The sequence below is a fragment of the Chlorocebus sabaeus genome, chromosome 11 (genome assembly GCF_047675955.1).
Source record: "Chlorocebus sabaeus isolate Y175 chromosome 11, mChlSab1.0.hap1, whole genome shotgun sequence".
In the NCBI taxonomy this organism is placed as follows: Eukaryota; Metazoa; Chordata; class Mammalia; order Primates; family Cercopithecidae; genus Chlorocebus; species Chlorocebus sabaeus.
The window spans coordinates 6,800,403-6,816,301 of record NC_132914.1 but is presented as its reverse complement, the minus strand read 5'-3'; the positions used below and the strand labels follow the sequence as shown (position 1 = coordinate 6,816,301).

The window sequence follows — 15,899 nt, the reverse complement described above, 5'->3', positions numbered from 1 at the left end:
AGCCCAAGGACTTGAGGCCTGAGCTACGTGCGCCCGTAAAACCGCGAGTAGCCGGGCCCTACTCTCTCTTTGCTCTTTTTTTTTTTTTTCCCGCAGCCGCCTAGTTCAACTGGGCACGCATCAAGCGTGTGGGCCCCGACGGAGAGGGGAAGGGACTGAGACTGGCCCGATGGGAGGTCATCGGTGCTGGTTCCCAGGACTGGAGTGTGGGCAGCAGGAGACTAGGGAGTCAAGGACGGGGGCCCTTACACGCACGGATGAAACAGGACTTTGGGAGCGACTGAGATGGGGAATTGGAGCCGGAGCCCAGCACGGCTCGCGGCTGCACGCGGCCTGCCCCCTCCCCTTTCTTTCAAAGGCTGAGAGGCGGGAAAGTTGGGGAACTTCTCCTCGAGGCTCTGCGGTAGTGACACCGGAATAGCTGAGGCAAAGAGCTAGGAGGGGCCCGTGGGCCCTTCCCAGCCCCCACTTCCCCCTCCCCATCTCCTGGCTCCTGGCCTCTCTGGGACCGAGGCCTGGGCTGGGCACTGGGCAGTGGGGGCCTGGAGAGGAAGGAGGCTCGGGAGGCGGCTTGAGGGGGAGGTTTCTGCACGGAAGGTCACGATGTCCTGCAGCCCTGTAGCCTGGACCTGATGATTAGGGCAGACAATCCAGGCCCTGTGAGCACCAGCGGCTCTCCCCGGGCTGGGGCCCCAGGCGGAGGACAGGATGGCTGGTGGGGGCCCAGAGGCCTCCCACAAAGTCACTCCTGGAGACTCGTGGGCTGTGCTGCCTAGGGTGAGAGACAGTGCGCCTTTCACTCCATCCAGCCCGGGGCGAAGAGCGGGACGTGAGGGCGGAAGTCCCTCCCCGCCCTGGGACGTGCAGGCGAGCCAGGAGCCAGGGACTCCCCTTCACTGGCTTCGCTGGGGGATATTGAGGGCAGGGTGAGTCAAGAAGAGGGAAAAAGTGGGAAAAGAGGTCTTGGCCACATGGTGGGAACAGGCCCCCTGCGCCTTCCCACAGCGTATCCATTTCTCTGGTAGGAGGGCAGAGGGCCAGGTTTGTGAGTGTGAGATGGGAGCGTGCTGAACACTTGTAAGGAAGGGGGTGGGGTGGGGTGGCCTTGGCCCATCAGCAGCTGCATGGGAGGGGGATCCTGGGCCTCTTTGCTGGCCCAGCATAACCTGACGCCAGCCCCTGCCCTTCTAGCTGAAAGCCGTTTGCTAAGTTTAGCCCGCCTGGTGATAATCTTTGCTTAAAAGGCACCCACAGGACTCCAGTCCTTGTCCCTGCCTTTCTGGGATTGCCTTTCCTCCTGGGACCCAGAACCAGGCTGTGTCCTCGTCTGGCTGCCACTGGCATGGTTGGTGCGGGCTTTTCACAATGACCACCCAGAGCAGAGTAGCAAGAGCAAGGCGAGAGGGTCCTTAATGGTGGAAGGGTGGGGTGGGGGAGTGGAGGAAGCCCCACCTCTGACTCAGCTATTCCTGCAACCAGGACCATTAACCCTTTCCCATCCAGAGCGTTAAGAGCACCTCCATGCTCCTGCACCACCCAAGCGTGATTTGGGGGCGCCATCTTCCCCTCTGCCTCAAGCTTGTCATTTTTCATTACTGTCTTCTCCCCGCTAAGAGGGAGCTCGTGCCCAGGGAGCACTACTGACGAGGTGTGCTGTTGTCATGACAGCAGAGGCACCAGTGTGGTCACGACAGCCAGCTCACAGCCTCCGGTTCTAAGGTGACTCAGCAGAGAAGACTTGAGGAGCTGGAGAGGGGTGGGCAGGCTTCAGGGGCGGCCCGCCTGCAGCATAGCCCGCGCCCCCTGCAGACCTGGGAACAGTGAGGAATGCGGGAGACAGACCTTGTCTCCTGCAGAGCTGGAGGGGATCATGACCTGACCTGCCACCAGCCTGGCCCAGTCCGCTGCCAGCCTTTGGAGATGGGATTAGGGAACACGAGTGGGGGTGGGGTGAGGCACACAAAGGAAAGCAACCCTTGGTCTAGAGCAGGTTTTCTCAACTGTGACACTATTGACATTCTGGGCTGTGTAATTCTTTGTTGAGGGGCTGCCCTGCGCACTGTAGGCTGTTTAGCAACATCCCTGGCCTCCGCCCACCAATGCTGGTAGCATTCTTCCCCCACAAGCTATGACAAGAGAAGAGGCCCCAGGTGTTGTCACATGTCCTCTGGCAGGCAAAATCGCCCCCGTTCAGAAGCGCTGATCTGGAGCCGAGGCACTGCATAATTCTCCCGAGGCTGGCTGGTCACTGTGCAGGGTCCGGAGGTTGAGAGGGGAAAGGTGGCAGTGACAGGGCAGGAAGCTCATCTGCCATCCTGGGACAGGCCCTAGTTCTCTGGGCTCACTCATCTCTCTCTGCACTGATAACCCTCTCTCTGCTGCATGAATCTGGGCTAATGTGAAAGATGAAACAAAGACAAGCTTAGGAAAAAATGTCTAAAAGTATATAAAAACATTTATTCATTAGAAAACAAGGAGATTGACAAACATACTCCAAAGTGAAAGCAGCTCAATGCAGTTCAATTAGGCTAATTTAAGAGAAAGGCCTTGCATTTTAAAGATCGTGTATGTACTTTTTTTTTTGAGACGGAGTTTCACTCTTGTTGCCCAGGCTGGAGTGCAGTAGGGTGATCTCGGCTCACTGCAACCTCTGCCTCCCAGGTTCAAGCGATTCTCCTGCCTCACCCTCCCGAGTAGCTGGGATTACAGGTGCCCGCCATCACGCCTGGCTAATTTTTAATTTTTAGTAGAGACAGGGTTTCTCCATGTTGGTCAGGCTCGAACTCACTCCCGACCTCAGGTGATTCACCCGCCTCGGTGTCCCAAAGTGCTGGGATTACAGGCGTGAGTCACTGCGCCCGGCCGGTTTTTTTTGTTTGTTTGTTTTTTTTTAAAGACAGACAAATATTTTACAAGGGTAACAATTAGAATTCCAGGCCACCCTACAAGTCCTAGGGTCTGCGCCGGTGGGGAGCGCGCTTCCTAGGGTCTGCGCCTGCGAGCCGATGCTCTGAGAATGGGGGTGGTTTTCTTGGGTGTCTCGTCTTCTGTCATCTCTGCTGAAAGATCTATGCAAAGAATTAGAGGAATAAGAAAAAGCTGAGTCACAAAGATGGTGAAAAATAGAAATGAGAGAACAAGTGGGACAATCCCACACCACCCTGCAGAAATAAAATCCAAGCTGTATAGGAGAGGCCCTTTGGGGCAGTGGGCAGGGCATCTACACTCAGGCCCCCACAGCAGGTCCCGTGGAAACCCGCCCTCCGCACCCTGGCTGTGCGCCTTCTGGGCCGGGGACAGGCGGGAGCATCATACCTTCCTCACTGGACTCGTCACTTGAGAAGACAACTTTGGGTTTCTTTTTGGAAGCTCGCTGCTGGGTGTTTGGATGCCGACGAGTAGTACGGCGGGGCTCTGGTGTGACAAAGTCATTGTCTGAGGCTGTAGAAGCCAGAGGTTGGTGCCTAGAAACTAGAAGAGGCAGGAAAATGTGATTTAAAAAAGAAGAAGAAACAAATCACTGCAGGAGGGGAAGGCGCAGTCTGGTCCCGCCAGTACAGCCTGCCTCACGCACCAGTGGATGGTCTCTTGGCTGCTGGGGCTCTCTGGCTACCTGCCTGGCCAATCTCAAGCTCCTCGATCCCATCCAAACCTCTGGTATGACAGGCCCGAAGCTTCTGCTCAAATTCATCTATTACAGCCTGGAGGGAGAAAGGGAGATTAAGAGCAGGCCTGAAAACAGTTACTTCTGATTAAAAAGAAACAAGGCCATGGAAGACATGGAGGGCCTTAAATGCACATTACGAAGAAGGCAAGCTGAGAAGGCTCCATGCTGGATCGTTCCAGTGATACATTCTGGAAAAGACAAAGCGATGGCAACAGTAAAAAGATCGGGGGTTGTGAGGACAGAGGGATAAATAGGTGGAGTGCAGGGGATTTGTAGGGCAGTGAAACTCTTCTGTATGATATCGCAGTGGTGGGTACGTGTCATTACGTACAGTGAACCCCAATGTAAACCATGACTTTGGGAGATGAGGTGTCAATGTAGGTTCAGCGTAACAAATGTACCTCCCTGGTGCAGGATGTTGATGGTGGGGAAGGCTATGATGTGTAGGAGCAAGGGGTAGATGGGGACTCCTTGTACTTTCTGCTCAATTTTGCTTTGAACCTAAAACTGCTCTGAAAAAGAAAGAAAAATTAAAACAAACAAGAATCGGATGAGACGCTGCTTTGGTTGTGTTTTTGGAGTAATAAAAAAAGAACTGGAGACAGAAAGATCTGGTCTTGGGTCACTCTGGCAATTTGGTTGCAACCAAGCTGGGGATAAGTCGGACGGGAACGTTACTGCGAGAGCTGGATGCGGCCCAGGGTCGGCAGATGTCTCAGCCAGCCCGGATCCCGACAGGCATGGAAGTGTCCCGCACTGCTCACCTTGCCCTCAGGCTTGGCCCAGCGTCGCAGCTTGCCCACAACTGACAAAAAAGCACTGAAGATGGACTCATCTGACAGTTTGTCTCCAAAACAGTCAAAATTGTCAAGCATCTTGCGGAGGCCTCGCTCTGTGAGGGGCAGTTGTGACACGCAGTAGGCCAGGTCTCGCTGCTGCCGCTCAGTTCTGCAGACAGGAAGGGCTTTGTGAGGAAGTGCGAGATCCAGCCAGTAAAGGCTCAACCTTCCCCATCAGCCTTCCCAGTCCCAGGGATGCCATGGTGCCGGCAGGGAAGGGGTGGGGGATGGACCTTTCTCCCCTGCAGGGCCCTGCTCAGCACAAAGAACCCTCAGGGAGGGCAGCGTACCGGGCTGTGCGGAACCGCTGACAGAGCTTTTCCACCAGGCTCTCTGTCTGCTTGTCCTTGGTGATGTAGGAGAGGAGCTGTCTGCAGGAAGGGGAGATGAGGATGTGCGATGGCCCAGAGCCAGCTCTGCCATCCACTAAGACCAACCCTGGACCCTACCCCAGCCCAGTCTTCCCTGATGTTCTCTGCCATGGACTCTGCCTCACCCCTCCCCTTCAGCAGAGTCCCATTCAGCAGAGAAGGACCCCCCACCTCAGGAATTTTCACTGTGAATGGAAATGAACAGGAACAGCTGCTAGGTAGTGAGTGCTACTGTATGCCTGCCACCATGTTAGGAACTTTATCTTATTTAGTATTTTCAAGAACTAAGGGTTAAGTATCATCAGCCTCAAAAGAAGAGGAAATAGGCACAAAGAGGCTAAGTTATTGCTGAAGGCTGTACAGCTAAAACGTAGCCGAGGCGGAATTCAAATACAGGCGTGTCTGATTCCTAAGCCTGTGCTATGTGGAAATGTGCCCCAAGGCCGGGACAATACTTCATGATGGTGTGGAAAGGTTCTTCCTCCACCCCCAGCTCGGGGTCTGACAGGCGGCTGATGATATCTGGAAGGAGATTATAGATTGCGTTGCCCTGTAAGACAGACAGAGCCGTGTTAAGGAGATGAGGTGACCGACACATTCACTCTGCAGCAAGCCCTCAGTGCCCCGCTGCCTCTCACCTTGTGGGAGAGCTCGTTGAAGAAGTTCTTGGCCAGGGCAGCAATCTGAGGCTCGGGGTCGATGAGTAGCACTGCCATCTCGCTCACCTGCCCCTTCACCTTCACCATGTCCTTGAGGATCAGGTGGGTCATCACCAGCCCCGCTGTTTTCCGCACTTGCTGAGCAGGGTCCCGGAGGCTAGGAATGGAATTGCGGGTCATGGGGACCGAGACCTCCGGACTACACCCTAACGCTGGTAGAAAAGGCCCTCAGCCGGAATCGATTATCCCATGCTCCGCCACTCCAGAAGCAGTCAGAAAGCTGTCTAGAGTTGAAAGCTGGAGTAGGGGAAAGAGGTGAAGCTTCTAACCGGAAGTGTCAGTCCCACTGGGGTGACTCTTAGTCAGGGGCCTGTACAGGTCAAGTATCAAGCAGATGTTCGCAGTGATGCCAAAGCCTAGGGGAAGAGCCCTGGTGACTCTCACACTGACTCTGAACAGACTCCGGAGCTCTTGGGAACTGCCACCATGTTGTGAGGGGTCTCTTACCGAGCATACAGATGAGGAGTCCAGGGGTCCACCAGATTGGGAAAGCGGATGGCCAGATCCCCAGTGGCAACCATGAGGTTAGACCGGACAATGGGAATTGGAGACTTTTCCAGCATGGTGAACAGAAGACGAAGCTGGGAGTCACAGAAAGTGGCACTAGGAGCAAGAAGAGGATCATCAGGGAAGCCATTTCATCCCCTTCTTCCTTGAGAAGGTGGTGCCAACCCCACGGCCTACCTGATCATGCAGAACTTGCCAAGGGCAAGTGAAGCAGCTGCAGAGAGGTCTGGGTTGCTATAGAGGCCTGGGTTGTTGCAGACTTTAAGCAACAGTGGAACAAAGGCAGCCAGTGTCTGTTTGCCTGTTGGAAGAGTAACTGCAGGTTTGGGACAGGTTCTCTCAATTGGGAAGAAACTGCTGAGTGCAGCAAGTGTTCTCACCATCCAACAGTTCCATCTCGCAGATGCTGCGGATGAGCTCTGCCTCTGTGTCATCTGCTGTTGCCCCAACCAGCCCCAGCTCCTCCTCCATGGTGGTCTCAGAGCTTGTATTCTAAAGGGAATGAAGGTGGGGATCAGGATAAGCAGAGACATCATTTTTGATTCCAGCTCATACTTTATTTGGCATGAACAATGTGAGGAAGGGCACATTCTCCAAAACCATTTAGAGAATTGTCACATGTGTCTGTAAAGAGAAAGGATTCCTGAATTAAACAGGGAAACAATGAGGTCCCCATTCGTTTTTAAGTTGCCAAAGCGTGTTTCTACGCCTCTCCCTCATGGGACACACCGTTTCCTATGTATGGTAAACAGATGGATCATGCCAGACAATGGTTCAGAGTCACAGAGGTCAGACTTTTCTCCAGTGCTGCAAGGCTCTGTGTCTTATTTGTCTGCAAGACATCACTGCCTCTAGTGGAGAGAACACAGGCCCCATCCCGGGCCAGGCCAGCAACGAAGGCTGATGGAAAAGGCGGGCGGGTATGTGCGTGTTCTGACAAACCCTGCCTCAGACAAAAAGCCTCTATCTTATGCTGAGGTGTCTAACTCCACACTCTGCATTGACCTAAATCTTTCCTTCCTGGGTGATCACTGACAGTTTCATCATTGTTCACACGAACGTCTCCTAGGGTAGTAGCCACAGAGACGCAGAAATTCTTCGCTTCATGTAATAGCAGAGGAGCAGATTGCTGGAAGAGGATCAGCTCAGCTCTGAGCTGAGGTAATGAAATAAATCTGGGAAGGGCTGAGGACATTCACACACCTTCTCCTTGGGATCTTTGGTCTTGTGCTCCTGTTCCTCCCGGAGAACTCGGCGCCGACAGAGCTCTCCACTCACTGCCTGCTCCAAGTGGACCAGCTGCTGCAGAGCCACATCCCCAGCCAGGGACAGCAGGTTCATCAACAGGAAAGTGGGGAGCATTGCGGGGGACTCCTCTAGAGGAGAGGGAGAGGGAAGGTGGGCAAAGAGATATTTTTAAGTCCCATCAAACCTGAATCTGATTTTTACTGATCTTCCCCTTGCTCACGTGCTATTCAAACTAGTGAAGGAAGTAAGAGTTGGGGGTGGGAACTGGCCCAACTTCAACTTGGACAAAACGAGACAGTGTACACTAAGGGTCGTTGCAGAAAGTGGTGGTGGCAGCGGCTCCTGGCCCTGCAGGGAAAACAGAAGCTGGCTGCCTCAGTGGGTCAACCCCTGCCCACTTACTCAGGTCCTCCTGACTGGTTCTCTTCTCTTCTAGCTTCTCCAGGGCCTGCTTTGCACAGCCCTGTAATATCTGGGCACAGATCACTTCGGGGCCCTCTGCCAGTTGGTAAATGAGGGTCACGGCCACCTCTTTGAATGGGATCCACAGTGGGTCTGGGTGGACAAAGCCTGTAGAGGAGAAGGAAGAAGTTGTTCACTGCAACAAAGGGCCCAAATCTGCCCAAGGCCTTTCCTGAGAGCTCACCTTTCGTGACCATCTCCCGCAGTCGCTCAAACAACCTGTGTTCCTGAGGCAGCCGGAAGGGGGGATGACGTTTGCCCAGAGAAGGCTGTGGAGAACAAGACAACGTGGGTGTGTGTACAGGGTGGACACAAGGATCTCCACTCTCCTTAGTTTGGAACCACCCCCACATACCTTCCTCCTGTCAGAGATGTTGGCAATGGCATGGCACACCTGCTGGGCCAGCCTATAGTCGTGTGGAAGCTTCTCATCCAGCCCTATGCGCACCAGTGTGTCTAAATTGCTTCCCACAATTTCTGGCTTTCCTCTAGGGGAAGGAAGTCACAGAGTGAAAGGCAGTCATGGATTGGACTCAACGGGGAGAAAGGGCCAACAGGGATAGGTACCAGCAGCTCACGCGGTGTCTAGAGCCTTGGAACACTACAGCGAGGCTCTGGCGCAAGGCCAGCCCCTTGGGTCCTGTTGCTTTACTGAATCCCACTACTTCTACGAGGCAAGAGGGCTGCTACTCTCACTATTTCCTTTTCCATTTAGGTGGCAGAGCTCAGTTGGGCCTCACTGTGACAATGTCACTGAAGGAAAAGGAGCCTTCTCAGAACCTTCCTTTGCTCTCCCACCCCTTTGCCTGCTGGATTTGAGCCTCACCGTGCCATCATGCCAAGAAGCATGACAGAGGAACAGCGCTCCAGAGGACAGCAGGCGACCTTCTCGGTGGCCCGCTCCCACAGCAGCTGGGTCACTGCTGGTTTCAACTCATCGTTCCGCACAAACTCACAGAGCTAAGGAGAAAAGAAAAAGGGCTCAAGCCAAAAATGAACAATTTCTTGATCTTTGGTCTGCTTTTCTGAAGATGATATTGAGAACCTGAAGTAGAAAAAATACTTAGGAATGGAAAAAGAAAGAGGAGGCTCGAAATGTAAGGCAGGGCTTGGAGAGGCGCTTCTCTTTCCATTCTCTACTTCTCCACTTTCATGCCTCCAAAACTGTTTTATTCAAGTGACATATTGAAACTGACCTTTTGAGTTCCATGTGGGTCCATAGTTCTAAGTCTGGAGATTTCTAACAGGTTTTCTTGCCGTTATCACAAACTCAACATGTCTAACATGGAAGCCATCATCCTTCCTTGCCTTTTCATTTTGCCAGTGGTATCAACACTCTTTCAGTTAGACAGGCTTAAAATTTCAGTCACCTAATTTTTTTACAAATCAGTCACTATTTTTCCTTGAAAAATTTGTCTTCAATTAAGCCCATTCTGTAGTGATTTCTCCAATCCCCAAGTCCAGCCCCTCGTTACTGCCCACTGCAGCAGCCTCCACCGGCCTTCCTGTCCCATGGGTTGGTCTCAGCCTCTGCTTCCCCACATCACTTCTGCCGCACCCCAGTTTGCAGCTGCTCTCCCCTGCCTCTTGTAGGGCTTTTGCCAGTAACTGGCCTATGACATTGTGGCCAATCACCACCACCAGGCTCTTTTCTTTTCCCCAGTGAGGAGCACTGGCAGGAGCACTCTTCCCAGCGGGAGCTGGAGGTCAGTGCCCTTCCACTCTCTGTGCCCACAATGCAAATGCTACAAAGCAGAATGGTCTCACTAAAATGCTGGGTGCCTGGCTAACACAGTTAAAGTCCTAGACTCCTGAAGTCATTCAGGGACTTTCACAGTTCAGTTCCAACCTACATTCACAACTTTCTCATCTTTTCCAGATAATTTTTATTTTTATTTTTTGAGACAGTCTCCCTCCGTTGCCCAGGCTGGAGTGCAGTGGTGCGATCTTGGCTCACTGCTACCTCCACCTCCTGGATTCAAGTGACTCTCCTGCCTCAGCCTCCCGAGTAGCTGGGACTACAGGTGCCCACCACCACATCTGGCTAATTTTGTTGTATTTTTAGTAGAGACAGGGTTTTGCCATGTTGGTCAGGCTGGTCTCGAACTCCTGACCTCAGACCTCAGGTAATCTGCCACCTCGGCCTCCCAAAGTGCTGGGATTACAGGCATGAGCCACCACGCCTGGCCTTTTCCAGATCATTTGAACCAGAACACAATCTTCTTTGTTCTACAATGTGAACTGTGCTTTTTCTTGGGTTCTGTTTGAAATGCCCTCCCTCCTTGCTGATTCTCTAAATCCTACTCATCTTTCGAGACCCAGCTTAAGTCCTACCACCTTCAGGAAGCTTCCTGACCATCTTACCGCTCTCTTTCCTACTCTGTACCCCTCAGCAGAACACAGAATTTAAGAGTATGTTTTCTAGAGCTCTTATTGCCTGAGTTTGAATCTCAAACTTTGCCACTAACTAGCTGTAACCAGCCAAGTTCAGTAACTTCTCTGTGCCTCAGATTTCTCATTGTAAAATGCAGATAATACTACCTCACAGGGCTGTCGTGAGGATTAAACAAGTTACTGTGAGTAACATGTGAGTGCCAGTCATATATGATATACCATATAAGTGATGTTGTTATATTATTGCTGTGATAATCATTACCTGTACAACTTATTCTGGCACTTTATTACCTATCTCCTGCATTGTTCTAAAAATGTTCTGTGGTTTTTGACTACTAACTAGACTGTTGGTTCCTTTAAAGTTGGGAACATGAAAGCAAATAGTCTTATACTTCTTTCTGGGGCTAAGTAAATTGCTAAATACATAGTAATAACTCAATAATACTTGTTGCCAGGCGCGCTGGCTCACACCTGTAATCCCAGCACTTTGGGAGGTTGAGGTGGGTAGATCATGATGTCAAGGGTTCAAGACCAGCCCGGCCAACATGGTGAAATCCTGTCTCTACTAAAGATACAAAAAATTAGCCAGGCATGGTGGCGCATGCCTGTAATCCCAGCTACTCAGGAGGCTGAGGCAGGAGAATCACTTGAACCTGGGAGGCAGAGGTTGCAGTGAGCCAAGATTGCGCCACTGCACGCCAGCCTGGGCAATAGGGCGAGACTCCATCTCACAACAAAAAACAAAAAACCCCAAAAATACTTGTTGAATGAATAAAGAAAATGAAAGCAGGAAGTCTTACAATTTCCTCAAGACACTGAATGGTCCCAACCGAGGCATCCACTAGCAGCAGAGAGAGATTCTGAATCAAAGCCTGCGCCTTGGCTCTGTGGGAACAGTAGAGATCAGCGGTCATTATAAGATTGGGAAGCTGAACTTGGCCAACAGTGCTTAGGGCTATCCCACCAGTGTTAAATAACTGCTCTCCCTGGAAACCGAGCCCCACCCTAAGCCCCATTATGATGGACTGCCTATGGATCTGGAACTCCTTGGGAGAAATGCACCTCTTCCTTTAGGAGACAAGGAAAGTCCTGTGAGAAGCTGACCTTGGAAAAGTCAGCAAAGGCAAAAGTACCCCATATACCTGGCAGAGTCCCCTTTGGGGTTGAGGTAGAGTTGGCGGAAGGCATTAAGCACAGCTTCCCGGACACCAGGCTCCTTAGACCAGATGAGAGGCAGCATATGGCGCACCCCAAACAGGGCCTGGGGTACCCCAAATTGGAAGACCATCACAAAGAATTCAATCACCTCCTGCACCACTGAGAGAACATGTACAAATGTCACCCATCTACTTCGCAAAACCCCCTCAATACCTAAAGACAGAACCTTTCTGAATGTAGCAAGATGCAAATGGAGGCCTTCCTCATTTTCCCTGAGAGTGTCGACTCCTGTAATGCCTTATCATGAAATACTATATGCATTAAAATGTATAAGCTGTAAGTGTCTAGAGGAAGCAAATAGAAATAAAGAACCCCTGCCTTTTTTTTCCTTTTTTTAAGACACAGGTTCTTATTCTGTTGCTCTGGCTACAGGGCAGTGGCATGACCACAGCTCACTATAGCCTCAAACCCCTGGGCTCAAGCAATCCTCCTGCCCAGGCTTCCGCGTACCTGGAACTACAGGCGTGTGCCATCAAGCCCAGCTAATTTTTGTTTCTTTGTAGAAATGGGGTCTTGCTATGTTGCCAGGCTGCTCTCGAACGCCTGGCCTCAACCTGTCCTCCTGCTTTGGCCTCCCAATGTGTTGGGATTACAGGCATGAGCCATCGCGCCCAACTGAGAACCCCTGCCTTTTAAAGGAGGAGATAGATGTATCACTAAAATATGGACAAGAACTCCAAGATCCATGGCCGGGTGCAGTGGCTCACACCTGTAATACCAGCACTTTGGGAGGCTGATGCAGAAGAATTGCCTGAGCCCAGGAGTTGGAGATCAGCCTGGGCAACAAAGGAAGGTCTCATATCTATTATTAATAAAAATTTAAAAAATCCAAAAGAACCCCAAGGCTGTCCTTACAGAAAGGGACTCTGGCATACCTGTAGTTGTGTTTTCATACATCATCTTGCTGGTAATGCCAACGGCCACTGTAATCTTCCGGGAGAAGCTGTAGGCATCCTGCAGATACTGCACCAGCATCTCCTGCTTCACCAGTTCATCACTGCCCCTGGACTCCTCAGGCTCCAACACACTGGGCTTATTTTTACAGACAGTCTGTCCTGTAACCATGTTTCCTACAGACTCCTGGGGATTCTTTTCTTGTGTGGAAGCTGCTGGGCCTAAGGAGTTAAGAGAAGTACAGGATGGTTTCTTTCGTTCAAGGGGATACAGGGGACTCCAATAGCTGTCAACATTCCTGGATATTTACTTATTTATTATTTTTTTATTATTATTTTTGAGACAGAGTCTCGCTCTGTCGCCCAGGCTGGAGTGCAGCGGCACAATCTCGGCTCACTGCAAGCTCCGCCTCCCAGGTTCACGCCATTCACCTGCCTCAGCCTCCCAAGTAGCTGGGACTACAGGCGCCCGCCACCACGCCCGGCTAATCTTTTTTGTCTTTTCAGTAAAGACGGGGTTTCACCGTGTTGGCCAGGATGGTCTCAATCTCCTGACCTCGTGATCTGCCCGCCTCGGCCTCCCAAAGTGCTGGGATTAGAGGCGTGAGCCACCGCGCCTGGCCTACTTATTTATTTTCCTTCTTTTTTTCTTTTGAGATGGGGTCTCACTCTGTTGCCCAGGCTGTGCAGTGGCATGGTCACCGCTCACTGCAGCCTCAACTTCCCTGGGCTCAGGTGATTCTCTCACTTCAGCCTCCTGAGCAGCTGGGACTACAGGTGTATGCCATCACACCTGGCTAATTTTTTCTGGTATCTCTTATAGAGATGGGAGTTTTGTCATGTTGCTCAGGGTGATTTTGAACTCCTGGGCTCAAGCAATCCTCCTGGCCTCCCAAAGCAGGCCACTCCCAAAGTGCTAGGATTACAGGCATAAACCACTACATCTGGCCCTGGATCTCTTTTCACAATGTGAAGATATGAAATTAGAACTTACTCTAAAATATCTTAATTTCTCAAAAACCATACCTAAAGTCCTCTATGGTCTGGACAGTCACCCTGTGACTATCAATCTTAGGCCCATGGGCTGCTTCCATTCCAGAGCAAAGGCAATGCCAATTCATCTCTGGGCCCTTCAGCACCAGGTTCTGTTAACCAGGCCAATGATGGCATAAAGTAAATGCTCAGTAAATACTAGTTGACATGTGTTATTTATTGACTGAAGAAGGAAAATTATTACCTTTGAAGATAAGTCCTAAGATATTCAAGAGCCTGGTCTCCTCTGACTCCTCTGGGTCTATATGACTGAAGGGTTCGGACTCCTGGAAGTGGCCTGTGGCTTCTCGAGTGAGACTGATGGCCTGCCTGAAAGAACACGAATGCCAGCCTGTCAGCACCCGAAGAATGTCACTGCAGCCTTTCGTAAGGGAGTTTACCTCACGATTCCATCAAGTCCCTGGACCTACTGCCCAGAGAAAAGAAGCACTTAACATGCTTAAAAAGTTGTTACAGCACCTGCTAAGGGGTAGGGCTCAAAACACTTTTCCTAGTTTTTCCCCCCGACTGCCCATCTGCAAACATTTTTCTTATTTCTGAAGCTACAAGGCATTACTACGGTCTTCAAAAAAACTCCAATAAGGCTTTTTAACGTTTTAAAATCATAAACCTACTCCGAACACCTGTTTAAAACTCTAAACATAAACAGATCATGAAGAATATCCCATTCTTTTGCCTACTTGTAACTAGCTTTGGCAAGCAGTTGATGGATGCGTCCTTTCACCTCTTCAGTCGTCTCTGTATTGGCAATTCGCTCAGGAATCTCCTCCTCTCCCTGGGGAAGCTGTAGAAGCTGCTGCAGGGTAGACTTCAACTCTGGCAGCATGGCTTCCCACTCCTCCTCTGGGTCCAGCACTGCAGCTAAATTAGAGTGTCACTCAGTCTCTTTCATTGGAGGTTTTTATTTATTTATTTTTTTGAGATGGAGTCTTGCACTCTCGCCCAGGCTGGAGGGCAGTGGCGCCATCTCGGCTCACGGGAAGCTCCGCCTCCCGGGTTCATGCCATTCTCCTGCCTCAGCCTCCCGAGTAGCTGGGACTACAGGCTCCTGCCACCATGCCCGGCTACTTTTTTGGATTTTTAGTAGAGACGGGGTTTCACTGTGTTAGCCAGGATGGGCTTGATCTCCTGACCTTGTGATCCGCCCGCCTCAGCCTCCCAAAGTGCTGGGATTATAGGCCTGAGCCACCGCGCCCAGCCACATTGGAGTCAGGCTCCTCCATTGCAAGGAGAAGCCTGTCTGGGGTTAGGACTCCAAGGCAGTAACTACTTACAAGCTGCTGCAGTTCGCCTCTGGGCCCTCATCTCTTGTAATTTCTGGGTCTCCTTCTGCAGTGGTCCAGCAAGGTCAGTATCACTAAGCTATCAGGTAAAATGAATAGCAGGGTCAGTAAATGACATACTTTCATCCCTGTTTCCATTTAATTCCTTCTCTTTCGGTGGACCAAGTCTACTTACCTTGCAGGAAAAAGGATTATTGGCTAGGAAACTGGCCAGCAGCTGGATGGCATTTTTACATACTAGCACTGACTTGTCTGCCAGACGTCCCACAGCTAAAGCCACCACTGCCTGGAAACGTGTCAAGGGGAGAGCCTGTGTCGGGTAGGAAGAGAAGAATCTGCTCAAGTCCCACCTCATCCATTTTGTTCAAGATGATCTTTAAGTATGCTCTAAACTGAGCTACCCACTCACTCTAAAAAACCTTTCTACAGAATATAAATTAGGAGTACTCCTTGTAGTGGTAAGACACATTAGAGTCCTTAAAGGAGCCAGATATCCGTGTCCTTGGTAGAGAAAGACTTTTACTACTGATAATAAAAATGTGAACTCTAAACTTTTTGGGGCAGATATTTATCTTCAACACTGGATTCCTCTTTACACTGGTAGAGGTACCATATGTTTTTGCCACATAGAAGGTTGCTTACCTTCTGCTGGACAATTCGGGTGAAGAGCTGCAAAACACGGCTCCGCACAAAGGAGTTGACATCATGGCCATGGGCTTGTAAAGTATCCAAGAATTGGTCTCTGGTGTCTCGGGCTGCTGCTTCCAGTTGATCGCCATTGAGAACCTGTAGCACCATCTCTGCCATGGCTGCTAGCACAGCATTACGCATCATGTAATTCTAAGAGAGAACAGCATAAAGGGGTAAAACCTTTAGTCAAGGCGAAGCTTGCTTGTGCTTGGCCATAACTTTTTCGATTAACTGCCTAGGTATTCACTCCCAAGGTCACAGGAAAAAGCTGAATCCCGAAGAGGACTTGTTGCTCAGAGAATGCTAGAACAAACAAGGGCCAAAACCAATTTTTCCTCATAGGGCTCACACGGGAAAGAAAGCATGGTAGTAGCTAAATAAAAAAATCACATCCACTCACCAACGCACATTAAAAAGCATTTTTTACTACCTTTCAGCTGAGGTCTCAAAGCCTTTGTTATTTTTTATTATTTTTTTGAGACGGAGTCTCACTCTGTCACCAGGCTGGAGTGCAGTGGCACCATCTTGGCTCACTGCAACCTCTGACTTCCTGGT

The 15,899-nt window shown here is 50.8% G+C and overlaps 1 protein-coding gene and 1 long non-coding RNA gene across 3 annotated transcripts in view; one reads left to right on the top strand and one right to left on the bottom strand.

The window, feature by feature from the left end:
* The first annotated feature begins 83 nt into the window (after positions 1–83).
* On the top strand, positions 84–10,393 carry LOC140712727 (uncharacterized). The gene is made up of 2 exons (XR_012094435.1): positions 84–926; positions 8,529–10,393. It is a non-coding gene; the product is annotated as an uncharacterized lncRNA (long non-coding RNA).
* The window catches only part of NCAPD2 (non-SMC condensin I complex subunit D2), a 32,439-nt gene continuing 18,977 nt past the window's right edge, over positions 2,438–15,899 (bottom strand). For both annotated transcript variants that reach the window (XM_007967343.3, XM_073020421.1), the window contains 23 exons: positions 15,297–15,494; positions 14,830–14,964; positions 14,646–14,733; positions 14,052–14,232; positions 13,556–13,680; positions 12,301–12,540; positions 11,350–11,524; positions 11,008–11,092; positions 8,640–8,773; positions 8,169–8,301; positions 7,998–8,082; positions 7,754–7,921; positions 7,307–7,479; positions 6,484–6,595; positions 6,281–6,404; positions 6,044–6,199; positions 5,516–5,693; positions 5,333–5,427; positions 4,797–4,877; positions 4,432–4,615; positions 3,575–3,701; positions 3,316–3,471; positions 2,438–3,068 (listed from right to left, as the gene is read on the bottom strand). In XM_007967343.3, coding sequence (XP_007965534.3) covers positions 2,983–3,068; positions 3,316–3,471; positions 3,575–3,701; positions 4,432–4,615; positions 4,797–4,877; positions 5,333–5,427; positions 5,516–5,693; positions 6,044–6,199; positions 6,281–6,404; positions 6,484–6,595; positions 7,307–7,479; positions 7,754–7,921; positions 7,998–8,082; positions 8,169–8,301; positions 8,640–8,773; positions 11,008–11,092; positions 11,350–11,524; positions 12,301–12,540; positions 13,556–13,680; positions 14,052–14,232; positions 14,646–14,733; positions 14,830–14,964; positions 15,297–15,494 — 3,219 coding nt within the window. In that variant the 3' untranslated portion in view covers positions 2,438–2,982. The remainder of the gene's footprint in view (positions 3,069–3,315; positions 3,472–3,574; positions 3,702–4,431; positions 4,616–4,796; positions 4,878–5,332; positions 5,428–5,515; positions 5,694–6,043; positions 6,200–6,280; positions 6,405–6,483; positions 6,596–7,306; positions 7,480–7,753; positions 7,922–7,997; positions 8,083–8,168; positions 8,302–8,639; positions 8,774–11,007; positions 11,093–11,349; positions 11,525–12,300; positions 12,541–13,555; positions 13,681–14,051; positions 14,233–14,645; positions 14,734–14,829; positions 14,965–15,296; positions 15,495–15,899) is intronic.